The 20,427-nt window shown below is 36.5% G+C and overlaps 1 protein-coding gene across 1 annotated transcript; it reads left to right on the top strand.

Moving 5' to 3' along the window:
• On the top strand, positions 1 to 18,977 carry tbc1d12a (TBC1 domain family, member 12a). Its single transcript, XM_021474367.3, has 13 exons — positions 1 to 1,327; positions 5,209 to 5,335; positions 9,007 to 9,128; positions 10,531 to 10,613; positions 10,800 to 10,917; positions 11,515 to 11,621; positions 11,801 to 11,881; positions 13,638 to 13,732; positions 13,833 to 13,904; positions 16,179 to 16,307; positions 16,605 to 16,714; positions 17,384 to 17,642; positions 17,770 to 18,977. The coding sequence occupies exons 1-13, from the start codon at positions 252 to 254 to the stop codon at positions 17,860 to 17,862; spliced, it is 2,472 nt and encodes an 823-aa protein (XP_021330042.2). The 5' UTR covers positions 1 to 251; the 3' UTR covers positions 17,863 to 18,977.
• The last annotated feature ends 1,450 nt before the right edge of the window (positions 18,978 to 20,427 follow it).

Here is a 20,427-nt window from a genome sequence, read left to right as displayed (position 1 = left end):
AAAATGGCCTCTATCAGCGATTGCGCTGGACGTGGATCAAAATGTGCATAAACTACTACCCGCAGTGGCTTTACCATGCATCCTTAACGCTAAAGGCTTCGGGGGCGCGATGTCATGAGTATACCAGACCAGCCGAATTGGCGGACTACATAAGATGAGAGCTTGTTTTGCAGACAGCCCAGCAGAACCGGGGCGCCGCCGCTGCAGCAGGGCTTCATCCGCCTTTCCGACCCAGCGACACCTCCAGTGAGATGGAGAGGGTGGAGGATGCTGGTGAGCCCAAGCTCGCACCGTTTATCGATGTCAACGACAACCGGGAGGAGCACAAAGCACGCGTTTGCGGTTCAGACACAGACGGAGCACGGGAGGGCTCTGTTTACATTTCGCCATACGCGGATCCAGGCGGTGCTGGACAGCAGACTCTCTCCTCGGTGCTGACGGGGTGCAAGGCCGGGGTATTAAACGGGTTTCCCGAACAGCTGGATATGGTGTGTCCGGATGGAGAGGAGGAGACGCAGTCAGACACGGGTCGGGTTTCAGGGACTTTCGAGACCGAGGATAAACCCGACAAGGCGTATTTAAATTCCCAAATGAGGTCTGCAGTGTCATTCATGGGTAAAACCTCGCCCGATATGAAGATACCTAATGGAGATGTTACCCATGAACACATGGATCATGATCAAACTCAATTAAGATGTTTAAATTACACAGAAGGATTCAACAGGAAGGCGTCTGCTGCTTTAGACAGGGGTGTGAAAGTGGGCAATGGAGGGCTGTTGATTGTGAACAGCTATGACACCCTCTCTCAAGTCCCTTTTGGAGCCTTGGGTGGCCTTCCTGCTCCAGAACGTCCTGTCTTTGTTCATCAGAGCGATGGTGTCCTCTCCTCTGGGAGGTCATGTGAAAGGGTCAGTCATCCCAGCGCAGATGAGGCCCATCTCTGTGACCCGGATCCAGTATACACACTGACAGATCTCAGCACCAAGCTATCCTTGTCACCCCTGGCAGAAAACACCAGCGATTACACTGAGACAGACCCTAGTCCGGAGGAGGATTTCAGTGACACAGGGCCCCCAGTCAGGCCCCAGAACCTCCGGACAAACCCCGGGCACCCAATCTCCCTCAGCTGTGATGCCACTCCTTTGAGTCCTGAGGACGATGGGTATTTTGGGGCAGAGGGTTGTGTGGATGAATGTCTCAGCTCTGGGAATACATTTGAGGGCGTTCGGCGGCAGAGTGCTCCAGACAGAGTGGATGTTGACCCCAATGCCTCATCTGACCAGACACTTGGCACCAAGAGACATGGCATTGCTGATTTTCTTACCAGGTAGATGGCAGTTGAGCAGATTGATTTAATTTTATTTTACAGTGGTTTAGATCACTAGAATCAGTTACTTTTTCATTTGTTTGATTGTGTTTCTTTTTAAGGGCAGAGGAAATGATATAATCAGGATTATATCAGTTCTTGGCTGATTTGAGTGTTTTTTTCTTTCTTTATTGATGGGATTAAATATAAACTATCATTCAAAGTTTGGGGTTGATAAAAAGTCACTATACAGTATAAGAAGTCTTAACATATAATTGAGTACACCCCATTTTGAATATGACTATTTGTATCCATTTGTATCCATTTATTAAACAGATATATTTATTAAAATAATATTTTAGTCACCAAACATATTTGTAAATTGAAAGATAGTACAATTAAATTCAAGCAAGATTTTGCAAAAAATAAAGTACAACCTACAAAATGTCAACTAAAGTTTAATATTTGTCTATGACAAAAATTTGGGTGTACAAGTTTTTGGATCGTTATCATAAGTTATTTTGTTAGATAATCTCCAGATTTAGCTTCAGTACTGTATATAAGTATACTATTGTATAGCTTCCTATTAAAAATAGGAGTTTAAAAAAAAAGAAATTTGTGAGGGGTGTACTTGTATATGCTGAGCACTGAATATGTGTGTGTGTCATTTGCATTTATATGCATGCATTCAATCGATCAAAAGTAATGCGACAATATAGTATTTTATGTTAAATAATTTTTTTGAAACCCCAACACAAAGTTATTTGATGAATGGATAAAAAACACTTTTTAAAAACAATTTATTCCATCACTTTTGATCAATTTTAATGTATAGTTAGATTATTTATTGAAAAAAAACTATACTGATCACACACTTCTGAACAATAGTCCTATTATTGACTAAGCTACATGCTTTTATAGTCATCTTTTAGCGCAAGTTTTAGATGATAGTATCATGTCAACGATATTTTTACATTTTTTGCCTAACTATATAAATCTATATTTCATATTGTCCAGCTCAGACATTCTAATATTGATTTGCCGTTGACGAAATATTAGTTTCAAAATCTGTTTTTACAGTATTGTATTTATTTATTTATTTATTTTTCAATTTTGAAAAAAAAAAACTTTTTTCATGTCATGCAGAGTTGCATTTTGTTTTGAAGAATGAGGGAAAGTTGGTTTTATATTTGCACATTCAGACATTAAAGTCAAGTGCAATTTTGGGGTTTCCACCTGGATTTTGCCTACCCAAATTCAAAAGCTTCCCAAATCCACATGAAGAGGTGTAAATGCAACAGTTTGGTATAATTTTAAAGAAAATCAAGGCGCTTTTTTTGTAAACTCAAATTTTAAAGTGTACCTTTTAGGTACTGAGTGGTCTAGGCTGCTATAATTAATTTTGGTGGTTTCTGCACATGTCAGTAATCAGAAAAAAGAAAAATGCCTCTATCATAATGTATTTATTAATTTTAATAGTAATTATTCCAACTGATGAGAGAACCGAACCACTTATGGTGGTATTGGGCCAGTATGCACCTTTAAATTTAAAGAATGCAGAAGTAAATGACATCACAACATCATTTCACAAAAGTATTATTTGCAAATTCTGAGTTAAATAGTGAAATCATATTATAGTACAGCATTGTTTAGAGTTAATTAAGTAGTGCTAATGTTGTTTTGAAATCATACTTGCATGCTGATTTATACCGAGTATTCAAAGTAGCCTGGTAAACATTATAGGGTCAGACAAATGTGCGAATTTAAAACCAACTTTACCTCAGTATTTTAAAGTATTAGCTATGCTTTTGTGAAGTGTAGATTTGTGTAAGCAAGCTCTTTATTGTTTTAGAGCTTAAATCACACTGTTAAACACATGATCAGGTAGTGACAGGCGCTTTGATTACCACCTACCTGTGGACTTTTTTTCTTCACTGAAATGCTTCACAGAAGGTCTAAGGTGTTTACTTTGATAACACTCTTTTGTTTAGAGATGTTTGATCAAGAGAAGCCTCTTTGCTTTATGAAAGTCAAATCCAGTTTAAAAGCACAGTTATCTCAGTCTCGCATAAAGTCGAATTTCTACATCAGAACCAAATCACGTGACATTGCCCTTCATCTCTTACTGGCACCGTTTCTGTTATGTTTAGGTTGAAAGCTTCTTATTCCATCCATAAAGCAATACCAGAGTTCAGAGGGAGTCCCTGAAGCTTTGGTCTTTACAAAGAACTTGATGGACTTAGTTTGGAAAAACACACACTGTGGAATTTTAATGTCAGCATTTATGAGTTTCAGGGCTTCATAGCGTTCTGCCTTGTTTCTGCACTCTCCATGCCTTCACTTCCCTATTTTACATGGGCAGACTTCTCTTTTCCAACTTTATGTTAGCGTATCTTTCACCTTTGTTACACTTTCTCATTGTCCACTGTTGTGTCCATCACCCAATCTGTCTTTCTCAGCACATTATTGATCTGCTTCACTGGCTTTATTGTGTAATTAAGACAGCATTCGATTGATCGTCCTGCCAGAAAGCATGTTCAGAGGTTTAGTGAGCTCATCTTCTCAGTAGGGTCTGCTCATTAGCTGTGTGTTTTTTGTAAAGGGCACCTGTGACTGACTTAAGGCTTTATTTGCAGGATCACAATGAGTACATTGAAATTGCCTGCATTAGGCACATTAAACCATTAGACCTACTATGCATTGCTGAGGTGTCCCAAGATCTCAATTTTCCATACTCATAGTCTGAATTTAGTCTTACATAGTCTGAAAGGGTCACTAAACACTAAAACACATTTTTTGAGCTGTTGACAGTCGTATATGTGTCCCACACTGCAACTTCATTAATATGCATGCTAGCTTCGAAGACTGTACCTGAAACAGTGTTCAGACGGCACAGAGACGACACACGTCGTGTTGCCAAAAGTAGTGGGAAAATAATAAGAATTGTTTGGAGATACGGGTTGTCAGTGTTGTTCATAATGTGCTGCAGTGAAGGTTTTGTTTTCATTTTCTCTCTATGAGAGCACTGCTATGATTTTTCTTTTTTCTGTTGAACACAAGTTAAAATACTTTTGATAGGCCTGTCATAATAATCAATTTATCGACATCTCGCACAACACATGGACATGACCTCAATCATTTTTGGTGATGCAATATATTTCGCAAATACAGAAAAACTGTTTTAGGAACATTTTAGCTGATGCACAACATCTCATTTGGAGGAGTCAGTGTCAGTATGGTTAAAAAAACACTTTAGTATTTACTGTAAATTACTATAGTATATTTTCATGTGGGTGTCTGACAACTGAAAATTGATCTGGTAGCAGAAATCGCTGTTACTTTTTACATTGCACTTTTTTGTTAACATTATTTAGGATATGCGTTTTCCCTTTCTTATACCAATGCCTAATAATTCAACTTTTAAAAACAACCATTAAAAATATTATGTATTGTTTGGAAGAGTGTACTTGCATTATGATAATAATATATTGTAAATCTGGTATTATATGATGAGTCTTAAAATGACAATAATAAAGTTTATCGCAATATAATTTGGTGCACTATATCATTCAACACAAAATAGATATTGTGACAGGCCTAACTTTCAACAAATTTTTTTCTACTGTGGATGTCAGTGGCTACCAGTTTCCAACATTCTTATAATATAGAAAGAAAAATTATGGTGTCATGGAACAGGAAAAAAAACGTTTATATAATTTTGTCACTCTTTTGTAAATATTTGCATGACTTTTTTACATTGGTTGACCTTACTCCTATATTGACTGATTACAATTCTTTTCCAAGTGCTTAAGGTATAGTAGTGTACTGTGTGTGTTATTTTATTTTATTTTTTTAGGTTATTCACTTTTTTTCACTCTTATTTTGTCTTTCTCTTTTTAAAGGAGTTTGTTTTCCTGGAAGCCCAAAGAATCAAGGGCAGTGGCTTCCCATAGTGCTCCAGGATGGAAGCTGTTCGGGAAAATTCAGCTACGGGACAATCCTCTGAAAGACTCCAGAACCATTCAACAGGTGAGAGACATGGTTAAGACTTGAACATAAGAATTCAGTTTTTGTTCGTTCATCATAAAAATTTTTAAGACTTGTTTTTGGAAAATGGCACATAATAGAATCTTTGATATTTGATTCTATTAGGGAAAAAGCGGTAAAATCTTGGAATGTTGCTATTTTACAGTGTTAAAGTGCAATTTAGTCATGCAACATACACTATCAGTTTTAATTCTATAATATAAAGTCCTTTGCTCAGCAGTGATGTATTTATTTGATTAAAATGCACCAGAACAGTTACACTGGGAAATATTTCTATAATTAAAAATTCAATAATGTGATTTTTTTTTTTGATTTAGTACTGTGGTTTCCTAAATTGGGGTCAGGACCCCTTCGTGGGACAATTAAACTATTAGAATTAGCATATTTTATCCATAACCCACAGAAGATAAAATGGTAGTTAATACTTGTATAAAAAACAACAGCATGCAAATAAAAAGCCATCATCCTTTCTATTATTTTTTTTATAGGATTGATGTGATTACTTTAGATAAACAATACAGCAATAGCGTCAGCTGCAGCAGATTGATTTTATAGCACCAGATTAAACTTTCTGACGCCTTTATGGCAATCAGATACATTAAAAATGAACACAGGCCACAACTGAACATTGAGGATGATCTCTGAGTGGCGGTCTCCAAAATTTAACCAAGAATAGACTTGTGCTGAATTCATTGTGCCCACCAGTTTCTTTAGCTGAGGTTAATAATTAATATTAAATTATAGCCTATGGTTGTTGCAGTTTTTTGTGTTGTCAATATGCTCGTGTGTATATAGGCCTATTGTTGTGTATGCATGATTGTATATTTACAACTACCTCCAGGAAATGTAAGGGTCTTGAGTCACTGGCATTGTTATTTAGGGGGTCTCCGGCTGAAAGGTTTGGGAACCCCTGATTTAGTTGGGGATTTTTAAAGTCATTATTTTACTCTTCAGCGTAACATATTTCTCTAGAAATCATTCTAATATGCAGATTTGGTGCACAAAAAGAATTTCTTATAATAAAAGTGTTTTAATAAAAAGAGAGAGAGAGCGAATTAATGATCTAATTTTCCTTACCGTAGAACTGTTCCTTACTGAGTGTATAACCCTAGAAACAGTACATCTGTTTCCTTGACTAGAATCGTGGAAGTTCATAACCTTATTTGTGCAGAAAAAAGGTAGCAAGAGAAAGCAGCATTTGCAGAAGAGAGAGAGATAGAGAGAGAGCAAGCAAAAGAGAAAGAAGAGGAAGAGAAACCAAGAGAGCCTGACTCAGTGAAATAAAGAGGGATTGAGATTGCTGCTGGAAACTGTGCGTCATTTCGTGTGTCAGCCAGGAGAGACAAGTGTGTGTGGGCCAGGCGTGGGTGTTGTGTGTGTGTGTCTGCATGTGTGCAGCTGTCTTTACTCTTCCCTTCAGTAAGTGATGACTGAGCCTGTGTTGTTTTCAGCTCAGGATTCGCGCTCAATTCACACTCTGCAGGTGTCTCTCTGTATTCAATGGAGAGAAAGAGAGAGACCGCCAATAAATACACACTGACAATTGTTTTATTGATCTTTAAAAACCTGAAAATTTGTTGTCTTCTAAATTACTTATCTTCTAATTTTTAAAGGAATTTTGATATCTATTTTAAAATTAAATGCATTCACTGGCCACATTATTGGGTACCCTTGTTCAATGCAAATGTTTATTTAGCCAGTCACACAGCAGCAGCACCATTTAGGCATTTAGATCATCTGCTGACATTCAAACTGAACATCAGAATAGGATTTAAAAAGTACAATTCACCCAAAGATGAAAATTTAATCATGATGACTCAAATGGTTTGAGCTTCTTTATTGAGTTCTGAAGATATTTTGAAGAAAGCTGAAAACCTACAACCATTGACTTCCATAGCTGAATAAAGTCACATGATATGATGACTTCTGATTTCTGTCGTGACATTTATAGCAGGGTCAGAGTTTGACATTAACAATATAATGCATAGACCGTTCCTCTTGTCTTGAAGGTTGTCTAAAAAGGTTGCTGGTTTTAGTGCAATGGTGTGGAGGATATTTTCTTGTCAGATCTTTGGTACCATTTAGTACCATAGCATTAGAACCATTTGAGAATAGTTTCAATGGCACAGCCTGCCTGAATATTTGTTGAGAATTCATCATGTGATTGGTACATCCAGCTGGATAGCCTGTCATTCAAGGCTCAAATAATATCAAACTGTTGTCTTGAATATGACAAGGAGTTCACTTTTCTAGGCTGGTCTTGGGAGCCACTAGATTTTGAAAAAAAAAAAAAAAAAAAACATGGAAATGTAAAAGGAAAAACAACCTTTTACTTAATCTTCATTCAGGAGATTATGAACAGCTAAAAATCTCTTGTGGCCTGTTAAAAAGGTTGCTGATATAAAAATGTGGAGTTAACAGAAAAACTTGCTGACCTTGTCTGTTGCTATGTTGTTTAACCATTTAACCAACATCATGACCATGTATTGTCTGTCAGCACCATGGCCATAAATATGTATGTGTGTGTGTGTGTGTGTGTGTGTGTGTGTGTGTGTGTGTGTGTGTGTGTGTGTGTGTGTGTGTGTGTGTGTGTGTGTGTGTGTGTGTGTGTGTAAAGATTTATATATATATATATATATATATATATATATATATATATATATATCAAATTTTGGGGTCAGTAGGATTTTTAAATGTTTTAAAATAAGCATATCCTGCTCACCAAGGCTGCATTTATTTAATCAAAAATACAGTAAAAATGGTAACATTTTGAAAAGTTATTGCACTATAAAATAACTGTTCAAAAGTAGTTTATCATTTAATTTAATAATTTATTCCAGTAATTTTAAATATTTTTCAGCTTCAGGACTCCAGTCTTCAGAGTCACTTGATCCTTCAGAAATCACTCTATTAGTTATTATTATTATTATTATTATTATTATTATTATTACTATTATTAATGGTCATAGTAATAAAAGCAAAAATGAGTAATAATTTCATTTATAACTACATAAAATAAGTAATAACTATTCGATAAGAATTTAACAATATAACTTTTTTTTACATTTAATAAATACTGCCATGATGAGCAGAATCATTTTCTTAAAAAAAACAAAAAAAAAACATAAAAAACCTGACTCCAAACTTTTTTACGGGTAGTGTATATATATACCTTTTTTCCTGACTAAATGACATTGTATTTTAGCTTGGCTTTGTCCAGCATGTATACAAATCAGTTTAACTGTGACTGACAAAGTCAAGGACTTTTAAAAAGAGTGTATTTAACACATTTTTTATTTGATTGTCAATCAAATCAATTTTGATTAGTTTGAAATCTAAATTTTGATAGCGTGTGAAAATGTTTTGTCTCTTGTTGACCTTGTATTGGAGTCAGGCTGGTCAGCTGTTGTCTATTTGTATTTGAAACAGAAAGCTGTGTCAGACACTGTCTCACGAATGCACATTCTTCAGTTGTAATATGGGTTTAACATTAGGGCCCTGGCCTTGGGGCCTTTTTCTTGTAGCATGTGGGAATCCCATGATGGAATTTTTTCCTCCCTTCACTTCTCCTCCAGATACAGCTGAGGAACTGTAGACACGGACCTGCTGTAAACTCATAATGACTGCTCTTCTTTCCTTTTTTTTCCCTAAAGGAGTATGAGTTCAGGGCGGGGCCTGCTACAGGACCACCCCTTCACCCTCCACCAACGAGACGCAAGAATCTGGAGTTTGAGCCTTTGTCCACCACCGCTCTTATTCTGGAAGACAGACCTGCGTAAGTGTGAAACGTGAAGTTCAGCTCCCATAATGCATTGCTTAAACTACTGCAAGCACCCATTTAATCAAATATTTACCCAAATTCCCTGGCCGCTGCTAGTGAAACATAAGCCATCACACCAAATGTGTGCATATGAACTTGAAGAGCAGGTTTTATTATTAAAGTAATTGAACAGAACAGTTTGTGCTTGGCGTATTGTTAATTATTACAATTTGTGGCTGCTTATAGTATAGTTACTGTGAGCCACTGTTACTCATAACCAGACAAATTTCACACATGAGTGAGATTACTTTTCATATTGATGTAACTTAGGAACTTGTGGGGTAAAACTAGCTGGAATGTAGTTGCTTTGCTTTCCAGATAACATAATAGTAGAGAGCAAATATTTCTGTGAACAAAGATGTAACTGCATATTCAGCAATTGATGAAGCAGATTTTATAATATAAGGATTAACAATCTTAAAGACAAATACTTGGGTAAATGCGTGCCTCTCACTGTGTAAGGTGGTTTTGTGTCTGCTCTGAAAGAGAAAATGCACAAGATTCAGAGTAAAATCCTTCTGTTGACAAAAGGATTTAAACCAAAACCAAAAAAACAACTGACATACTGGAGGGCTATTAGTGAAAACAGGGATAAATCTCCTCTGAAATCTGGAAAGTGTTGCAGAAATTTCCAGTTCTTTGTAATAACAGATGGTCAATTTTTATGTGCAAATCAGAGATTAACACTTTTTAGCTTCATGGCACAAATTTGGTTTTGTCATTTTAAAATGACGCTGAAGCATTTTATCCATGTTAAAAAGACTTTTATATACAAAAAAAAAAAAAAAACTAAAATGACGTGTGTAGTGGTGTGTGTTATTGGTTTTCTCTACTAATGGCAGGCTGCAACTATTTATGAAGCTCATCATGATGAGTAATTCTGGTTTATAATAGTGCCACATAAATTGCATATTGTAGCTTTAACTCTATGTATAGGTTCTATGTATGTCTCAGTAAGTCACATTCATTACGTTGATCAAAAGACAAGCTTCAGAGTTTCTATACAAATTTTACGTAGCATAACTTTAAAATTTAGTTAAAAATAAAATTTAGATTTTACTTGAGCAACTATCAGCATTGCAAGGGATGGCTCACCTAAAATGAAAACACCTACCCTCATGTGGTTCCAAACCTTTTTGATAAAAAGTTTCTTTATTATTTTAAACTCAATATTTGGAAGAAAGCCAAAAACCTGTAACTATTGACTTTTATTGAATGAAAAATTAAAACTTTGGAAGCCAGTGGTTAGAAGAAATATTGACAGGTTTGGAACAAGTAAACAATGACAGAATTCAGTTTATATCCCCTTAATGCAGTTTCAACTTCTTATATATTTCTTATATATGTATAATTGTAGAAACCTGCCAGCTAAATCAGAAGAGGAATCTCAAAGACACCGGCAGGAGTACAGTGAAATGGTTGCAGGGGCCAAGAGAAGGGGTGAGTAATGCATGTGTCTTTGTGCAGATGCTCATTAGAGTATGATTGCAATGGTAATGACATTTGGCACTTGAGACCATGCACCTTACACATTCACACACACACACACACACACACACACACACAAACTGCTGCATTAATGTTGTTACCTAACCTCTTACCCACATACACCTTTTCTTCATTTAGAGATGAAAGAGGCGCAGAAGAAAAAGCGTCAAATGAAAGAACGGTACCGTCAGGAGGAGAACATCGCCAGTGCCATGGTGATCTGGAACTCTGAAGTCCTGCCTAACTGGGAGAGCATGTAAGTAAAGAAACTTGATACAGAGGAACATAACCTACTGCCAGCTAGCGATTCAGAAGTGTTATTGCAGAGCAACAGAAACAGCAGTCAGAAGCATAAATGCACGGCTACGCGCAAGACTGGTGCCGTGGGCCATGCTGATCACTCGACACAGATGTATAAATCAGCCCTTTCATACGTTTGTTAGTTTTGCATTTAGAAGTACACACGCTTTAAAGTCGAGATGTCCCATTTTGATGTCTGCATCAAATTAAAGCAAAACTGACAAAATATGCTAAGCTAGTTTGCTTAGAGTGGTGTCCTGAACACAATTTAACCAAAGAAATTGATGAAAAAAACATTTTTGTGAAGCAAAGTCCCTTTCAAGAAATGTCTGTTCTCTTAGCAATCATATTTGCAACAGCTCCGGGAAGTTCATCCAAGTACAAGTCCTATCTAAATCAATGTGAAATACTGAAATCTCAAAAACAGCGTGCTGAACTTGCAATTAAATTCCTTTTCTGAATATGTAGGAAATTTTTTGTTTTTATTGATCCTTACTCGGCATCACAAACAAAGATTTATCAACCTCTTATAATGTTTTTTGTTATGTTGTAGGCGTAACACTCGGCGGGTACGCGACCTTTGGTGGCAGGGCGTTCCTCCCAGCGTCCGAGGAAAGGTCTGGTGCCTCGCCATCGGGAATGAACTCAACATCACTCCAGGTAAACATGACAGCTGCTGCACTATTCACATTTGCTTTTTCTTGATCATCTGTGGCCATCTGGCTCAGTGTAACATCAGTCTGACAAATCATACAAACACAGATTGTGTCCAGATGAACTGTGTTGACACTGAAGCAGATGTTGTGTTTGTCACGGCTGTTGTGTTTTGTGTGTTTTAGAACTGTATGAGATCTTCCTGTCCAGAGCCAAAGAGAAGTGGAGGAGCTTCAGTGAGACCAGTTCAGTCAATGAAAATGAAGGTCTGTGTTTGTTGACACAATGATGGTAGTCAATCTTTTTTTGTCCTTCACTAATCTGACTGTAAACTAAACTAATGCATAGAAGCATGTCACTAAACAATCTTATCTTTGAAAGTGAAGCCTCACTTTCATGGATGAGTTGAAACAAAGCAGATGACTTTTCTTATCTACATTGACTCGGTAAAGGACAATGAAATGCATTTTTATGCTACACTCATGTTAATTTTACATTTTTTTTTTCAATTTCAAAGGGTAGTTCACCCAAAAATTAAAACACTAAAGAGGATTTATTGAAGAATGTTGAAAAAAAGCAGCCATTGATTTCTATAGTATTTTTTGTTTCTACTATGGATGTCAGTGGCTGCTTTTTCCCAACATTAATCAGAACATCCTGTTTTGTGTTCTACAGAACTAAGAAATTCATAAAAGTTTGGAACCACCAAAGGGTGAGTAAATGGTGAGGAAATTTGCATATTTGGGTGAACTGTCCCTTTAAGAGTCATGAGAATAATGTTGTATTACATAAATTATTTTAAGGGGCACCTATGATAAAATTCTTCTTTGACAGCCGCGTATTAACATGTCTCCGTAGTTACATGTATAATCATATCAGCAAAGCACCTGGGATTAAAAGATCTGTTGAGCTCTCTGTGATCATCAATCATCATCAAATGTGATCAAGAATGAGTTTTACAAGTTGTTACAAAAAGTTTTTAAATCAGTGCATGTTTGTTATGAATTACAGCAAATTTACAGTCTTTACTTCATCACCACAGCCGCATGTCAGTACAATTATAAAAGAAGACGCTTTTTGTTTGTGGATATTAAATCAGGTTTGTTTTGTACATTAACATAACAGATATCCATACAGTAGTGGATATTAACGTGTTTCCTGTCACACTTGACATGCAAAACATGCAAAGTTAACAACCTTATAAAGACATTGTGTGTGACTCATCATTGCAGAAAGGCTTGAATTAACTCCACAACAAATACATCAAATAATCATTGGGAAAGTTCTTACTGAAGTATTTCTCACAAACATTACATGAGATCTGCTTTCTTCGTGTCTGACACTGTGCTGTTTATCTAACGCAGCCGAGGTGGAGATTGAGGCACACTCTGACAGGCACATGGGGACGGCGAGCGGGGAAAACTAGCATTAAAGGCACAGGCCACAAAAACAGCTACATAGATTTCAGAGCAGTAGATTTTAATATTCTGAAAGGTATAATAAATAGTCTAATGGGTATTTTGAGCTGAAACTTTACAAACACATTCTGGAGACACAAAAGACCTAAATCTTGAAAAGGGGTAAAATAGGTGCCCTTTAAAACATATTTTACTTTGTTACTAGTCTTAGTGTATTTGAATGAAGAAAATAGTCTGGGTGCACATAAGATACTTTATTAAAATAAAGACAAACAATAGTATTTTTAAATATCACCAGACTTTTGAAAGGTGTGTATATAGTTTATAGTTTTTTCTTGCTTTTTTTACTACTGTTCTATATTATTGCATCAGTTCTCTACACATTGATTTAAATGCCACTCAACATTGCTGTTTTGAATGTTTATTACATCCTCGTTTTTCATTCATCTGACTTGAAGGGAAAAATTCTGTCTAAATATTTATATATTTTTAAATTCATTTCAGAGCAAAATTGTAAAGATTGAATTCTGTCAAAAGAATGAAAAATAAAGCTGGCAACCATCTCCAGTCTGACTGATGACTGTATCCGGTTTTAATTGATTAGATTGTGGCGTGTCACTGGCAGACCGAGAGTCTAGTCTGGATTTAATCAAGCTGGATATTTCTAGAACCTTTCCCTCGCTCTACATATTCCAGAAGGTAAAAACAGTCTAGGCTCTGCAGCCCATTGTTTATGTATGTTTTTTTTTCCTGGTTGTATAATTTGTTCCCAAAATGACCGTCATTCTCTGACCATCAGGGTGGACCATATCATGATATATTGCACAGTGTGTTGGGGGCCTACACCTGTTATAGGCCTGACGTAGGCTATGTAAGTATTCTCTTTGCTTAACATAAGCAGGGGTGCACATACATCATTTTTGGTTTTGTCTTTATATTTAAAATTAACTTAAACATAAAATCCGAACATGAACATTAATTTTAAATATGTTATTTAAAGATGGTATATAGTGGCTCACAGTATTCTATATGCAGGATTGCATGATCTGCTGGCGCTTTGACAGTTTGCTTGATTGTTCAACTTTAAACATGGATTGTAAATATGTTATTTAAAGATGGTATATATTTGCTGTGTTCTCTATACAGGGCCGCATGATCTGCTAGTGCTTTGACAGTTTGCTTGATTGTTCAACTTTAAAAATGGATTGTAAATATTTTATTTAAAGATGGTATATATTGGCTGTGTTCTCTATGCAGGACCGCATGATCTGCTAGTGCTTTGACATTTTGCTTGAGTGTCCAATTTTGGAGTTGAAATGTAGTTAAGCTTTTTAGAATTCCAGCACCAAACTACACATACGTCCATTTACTGTACCATAAAGTTCAATAAATTAATAAAAATAAGTAATTGTCTGCTGAAGTTGTGCAGAAATAAAACTAAATTATCTCTCCTTGCTGCATGTAAAGTATACGTGTCAAAACAGCAAGTAATAAATAAACACACAAATCCATACTGTATGTAATTATTAGCAGCTCAGTTCCATGATTTGGTTTGATTGTTAAAGCCTGAAGTGAACCGCACCAGAGTTTAAGTGAACCATGCACCAGACTAACACAGTTGACACCAGGCGTTTGTAATTATTATCTTGCCAGTGATGCATGGGCAAATTTTTGATTTTGCAGTAACTTGGGTAACAAGTTTGTCAACAGTACTGGTAGATAAAAGCATCATATCTGGCCTGCATTGTTTTTATTTTAATCATGCATGCACAACTTCGAAGTTTATGTGCCCTGGACATAAAGCTTTCTTTTATTAAAAGTTTGTACTAAAGGTTTGCAATGTTTTGTAAATGTCTTTATAGCTCTATTGCAAAATGATCCCTTTTCATTACCTGTATTAAGGAGTTTTTTTTTTTTTTTTTTGCAATTAAAACTTATCCTCATGATTAGTCATTATAAAATTCATCACAGATATACACTACCAGTCAAAAGTTTGGAATCAATTTCTTTTTCTTTTTCTTTTTTTTTAAGAAAATTATTCTGTTCATCAAGGCGGCATTTATTATATGTAAAAACAATTGTTGAATATCTATTAAAATGTTAAATAACTGCTTTCTTATTGTATGTAGTTTCAAATTAAATTATTACTTGAGTCATTATTGCTTTTATTACCATTAATGATAATAATAAAAATAATAATAATTAATATTGGAGTGATTTCTGAAGGATCATGGGACTCTGTAGAACAGCTTTTGAACAGTTATTTTATAGTGCATTAACATTTCACAATTTTACAATTTGTACTGTATTTTTGTTTAAATAAATGCAGCTTTGGTGAGCAGGAGAAGCTTATTTTAAAACATTTGAAAAACATTCTGAGCCCAAACTTATTACCGGTAGTGCAGGTAGGTTTACATGTAAGGCAGCCTACACACTAGCTATTATTTTTAATAGAAGGTGACATATTCATGCTAGACAAGCATTCATTTATTATTAATCATGTCTTATTGATGTCTGCATGGTAAATAGTGGCATTTCTCTGTCAATATGTTCAAGTTATAACGTTTCATATTCAGTCCAGACATACCACATCATCTTTAAAGAATAATCATATGACTTTTTAAACACCTCATGTGACCCGGAAATGCGAAAACAAAATGGAATGAGACTATAGTTTCTAGCTAGATAAGTCTAGAAAATAGCGACCTTTTAATTTCCGTCAGTCTTGGTACACAATATGTGGTGACGCTTTCAATAGGACAATTATCTGAACTCATTGGTCATTTTTGAGCAAGATACTAGTCCGATTAAATGCTCTATGCTAAGCTAAACTAAGCTAAAAATGCTCCTGCCAGACCCGAAGAATTGCTGAATAGATGAAAAAAATTCTAAAACTAAACTACACTAAACTGTTTAACTTTAGGGAAGTTTTTTTTAAAGTGTAGTTTAAAAAAAAAAATAGTTTTGCAATATGTAGCCATTATTTGTGCTAAGTTTACGTGTTTCCATTAAGAATATTTTTAATTTACTATTTGAATCTGTGCAATTCGAAAGGTAATAGAAACTTACCTACTGATGAACTGTCCTTGTGCATTTATGAATGTCATTCTATGGGAGTTTTACATTTGTGTCTGGTGTGATTTAGGTTCAGGGGATGTCCTTCATTGCTGCTGTTCTCATTCTGAATTTGGAGGAAGCCGATGCCTTCATTGCCTTTGCCAACCTTCTCAACAAACCATGCCAGATGGCCTTCTTCAGAGTGGACCATGACCTGGTACACATGCACTCTCAATTTTCATCCAACGAATTTGTGGTAGACCTGCAACATCACCCATATTTGCTCTTAAAATAGAGGGAGCAATGTGTCTGCATTTGCTGTCAGCATTTATTCCAACCATCTGTTGACCCACTTTATAGAGATTTAATTTGCCTGACACACTCTGAGTTAGAAACTATGAGCCAAGAACTCCCAAAACTGCTGATGAACATTGCTTTTAGCACACACACTGCTTTTGATCAGGCTTGTGTTTAAGTTGGACTCGCTGTAACGATACTTTGTTTTCCTCCAAAGATGCTGAAGTATTTTGCAGCGTTTGAGGTGTTTTTTGAGGAGAACCTTCCCAGACTTTTCCAGCACTTTCAGAACAACAGCTTGACGCCTGACTTTTACCTCATAGACTGGTAAATCAGCTTTAAAATCTCTCTTCCTGCTGTGTTTGCTCGTTTTTCTTCTCTCTGTGTTGCTTTTCCTTGTTTTGAAATGGGAGAGCAGAGGTTGCAATGCTTTCCTAACGCAACTCTTTATCGCCCCCTAGGGCTGCTTTTATGTTTTGTCAAACGAGAGAAAATGTTTTCATATTTCCTCTAGAAAAGTAAGCTTGAAACAAGTCTAAGGTGGTTAAGTGTAGAATTAGTGTCAAGCTTTTACAACGTAATGTACATAATTCCTTTTTCCATTTATTTAATAGAAGCATATATTTGAAAAGCACTGTTGTTAGTCCACCTGTAAATTTTCTTCTTCAAATTTTTTTCTTCAAATATTTCCCAAATGCTGTTTAATTAAAACACATTTTTTTTGCATAATAGTTTTAAACTAAATAGTAAAAAAAAAAAAATAGTAGGACTGTGAAACATAGCTGCATTATTACAATTATTATGAGAAATGATAATATTATGAACAATTGTATTTTGTTGACTCTCAAAAGACAAACGTGAATTAAAAACTGATTGTGTTAATGAGAACTTTTAGCAGCTGCCGTATTTAATTACGTTTCCATCTTCACACATCCAGAGCAGCTGATCGGAGGAGGTTTTGCTAGTCTTTGACAGCTCTGTTCACTCTGTTCTCAGGATCTTCACTCTGTACAGTAAGTCTTTACCGCTAGACGTGGCGTGTCGTGTTTGGGATGTGTTTTGTCGAGACGGAGAGGAGGCGTTATTCCGGACGGGATTGGGGATCCTGCGGTTGTACCAGGATGTTTTGCTGCAGATGGATTTCATTCATAGTGCGCAGTTTCTTTCCCGGTTGCCTGAAAACACTCCTGCACACACACTCTTCTCCTGCATCGCAAACACACAGATGATCAGCAACAACCGCCGCTGGAACCAGGTGAGAAACACACACTTGTACTATTTTTTTTTTAAGGAGTTTTCAAGTGTCAGGATTAAAAAAAAAGTAAATGGCACTAAACAGTTGAAGAACCTTCAGTGTGCTCCTATATGTGTTCCTCCTGCAGGTTTTCTCCACTCTTATAAAAGACAGACTTAAAGAAACGGACAAAATCAGCAACAGCAGCAGCAACAGCAACAGTCCAGCCTTAAGAAGCTGAAAGCAGCGGCCTCGGAGAATGTTTAGAGACGTCACTCAGCACTTTGACCTTCAGCAGTGTGTGCCTGACCAGGACATACAAGTACTGTCCCGTTTGAAGAAGCTCACGCTGGACCCCGAGTCCTGTGGAGGAGACGTCTCTTCACTAGCTCTCGGCAGCCTGCTTGTGCATATGTTTGAGCCTGAGAATAAGACAAATGTGAGTCGGGTGACCGTATAATGTGCCAACTTTGTCAATGTTACTTTTGTAATGTTGTAACTATGAGAAAACAAACTAATCTGAAGCGTTTACACACACACACACACACACACACACAGAGAGGCCAAACGCCAACACTCCCTGTTATGAACCAGCGTTAAGCCCTCTGTTATAAACACACAACATAAACCTGCGGTAGCCTTTCATTAGCACATACCAAATCTGTTGTTAATGTGTTTGTTATGCTGTTTCGTTCAAGTTAGCTGAATTTAGCTCATTTGCTAACATATTTGCCATTGAGTTTTCCTCAGTGTCGCAAAAACACGTCAAAAGTGGAGCCAAAAGTGATAAATGAACATATTATATCTTTAGACCAGTGCTGTGATGTACTAGCACTCCAGATTTGAACACTTATAAAAAAAAGTCAACTATATTAATTGAAGTGAAACATTACAAATGGACACAAACTAACTAACCAGCAGCAAACAAGAGATCAACTTTTGCACCTTCGACACTCCAAATGAATGAACCTTGACATTTCCAGATTTCTTTTTCAGTTATTTAATGTCTTTATTTTATTTATGAATCATTTCTCTTGCTTTTTCTCTGTCTCTTTTGTTTACTTCCTCACTGTTGTACAGTTTTCTTACATAACCGTTGTTAATGAACATTTCTGGTGTGAGGGCTGTAGTGTAGATGTGGAAAAATCGCAGTATTGGAGACTTGCCGTCTTCCTGTCTTTCTTCCTTTTTTTTTAATTTTATTTTAATTATGAAATGTAATGTTACACAGAAGTTGATAGAAAGTGTGAACCGAAACATGGGGTTAGCGTGTATTTAAGAGAGCCATTCGCAGATTGTTGGAAAATGTGTTTTCCAATTCTTTGGATTTAAATATTAAATTTAATGAAATCCCTACTATTTTCTTGGAATTTGGTTATCGTTCACACTGAATGTGTTTTTGCATTCCACTGTGATGCTTTTCTATTGTTTTTCTATGCAAATTTGTGATAGACACTTTTATGTATTGTGCTTTTTCTAGAGCCGGGGTCACCAATCTCGTTCCTGGAGGTTCGGTGACCTGCAGGGTTTAGCTCAAACTTGCCTCAACACACCTGCCTGGGTGTTTCATATATACCTTTTAAGACCTTGATTTGCTTGTTCAGGTGTGTTTGATTAGAGTTGGAGCTAAAATCTGCATGACACCGGACCTCCAGGAACAAGTTTGTTGATCCGTGTTCTAGGGCCTCCAGACCTCATGTTCTTTGATTTTAGTTTGGTTTGCTCTTTCAAAATGTTCATCTTTCAAAACAGAAGTTGACTAGTCGATTCTTATGTTGGAGACTAAAATTGACCATTTAAGGCACAGTTGTAAAATCCAGTTGCTGGAGGGCTGCAGCTCTGCACTGTTTATTTCCAACCCTGCTTGAACATAATTAAGCTGTGGTCACACTGCACTTTTCTCCCCATTGACTTCCATTCATACGCACGCGAATGCAACAGACTTGAAACGCAAGGTCGTGCGGCAAGTTTCCCAGTTCACTGCGTTTGGAAAGTTCAAGCTTGGTGAACTCTGACCTGCGAAATCGCCTCAAGTGACTGTGTGAGACCAATCGAAGATCAAAACATGACCTCTCTGGACAGAAATTCAAAATAAAGAGCAATCGATCACTTTTTTTAATTGTCTAATCATCTTGTTTAATCCCACCCCTGTTCGCAGCGTCGTACAGCAGAATTTTGTACGCACAAACTCTAGTGTGACCGCAGCTTTACCTGTAGGTTTCAAACAAAACTAAAGGACCTGATTAGTTTGATCAGGTGTGTTTAATTAGGGTTGGAACTGAACTGTGCTGAGCTGCAGCCCTCCATGAACTGGATTTGATTTGTGATTAAAAGCCTCAAGTTAATGGGTTAGTTCACCCAAAAATTAAACTTTTGTTAGTTACTCACCCTTATTATCCATTCCCCTGAGACATTTGTTGATCTTCAGAACAGAAATAAGATATTTCGGATGAAATCTGAGAGCATCCTCGTCTTCCAAGGGTTCACAAATGTTCAAAGTCCAGGAAAGTATCCAAAAACATTGTCAAACTTACTTCAGCGGTTCAACTGTAATCGTACAAAGCTCCAAGTACAATTTTGTGTGCCAAAAAAACTGTACAAATGTTCATCTTTGTCTTCCAATTATATCAGGTAATACGAGGCTTGCATGTTGCTGACTCTAATGGTAAAACATCGTTCTGCCTGTAGTAAATGCACACCCTGATCACCTGATGCAGGAGAACAGAGGTTAACATCAAATTTACAGTTTTTTGGCAGACAAAATTGCTTCTGGGACTTAAGATGATTACAGGTGAACCACTGTAGC

This window comes from Danio rerio, chromosome 17 (assembly GCF_049306965.1).
Source record: "Danio rerio strain Tuebingen ecotype United States chromosome 17, GRCz12tu, whole genome shotgun sequence".
NCBI classification, from domain to species: Eukaryota; Metazoa; Chordata; class Actinopteri; order Cypriniformes; family Danionidae; genus Danio; species Danio rerio.
This window is presented reverse-complemented; position numbering and strand designations above follow the sequence as displayed.

Bases quoted from the DNA above. Each gene is read 5' to 3' on its own strand.
- tbc1d12a (XM_021474367.3), top strand. From the start codon at position 252: ATGGAGAGGGTGGAGGATGCTGGTGAGCCCAAGCTCGCACCGTTTATC. The intron at 9,129-10,530 runs GTAAGTGTGAAA...GTATAATTGTAG, and splicing joins ATTCTGGAAGACAGACCTGC to AAACCTGCCAGCTAAATCAG. The intron at 13,905-16,178 runs GTAAGTATTCTC...GGTGTGATTTAG, and splicing joins ATAGGCCTGACGTAGGCTAT to GTTCAGGGGATGTCCTTCAT.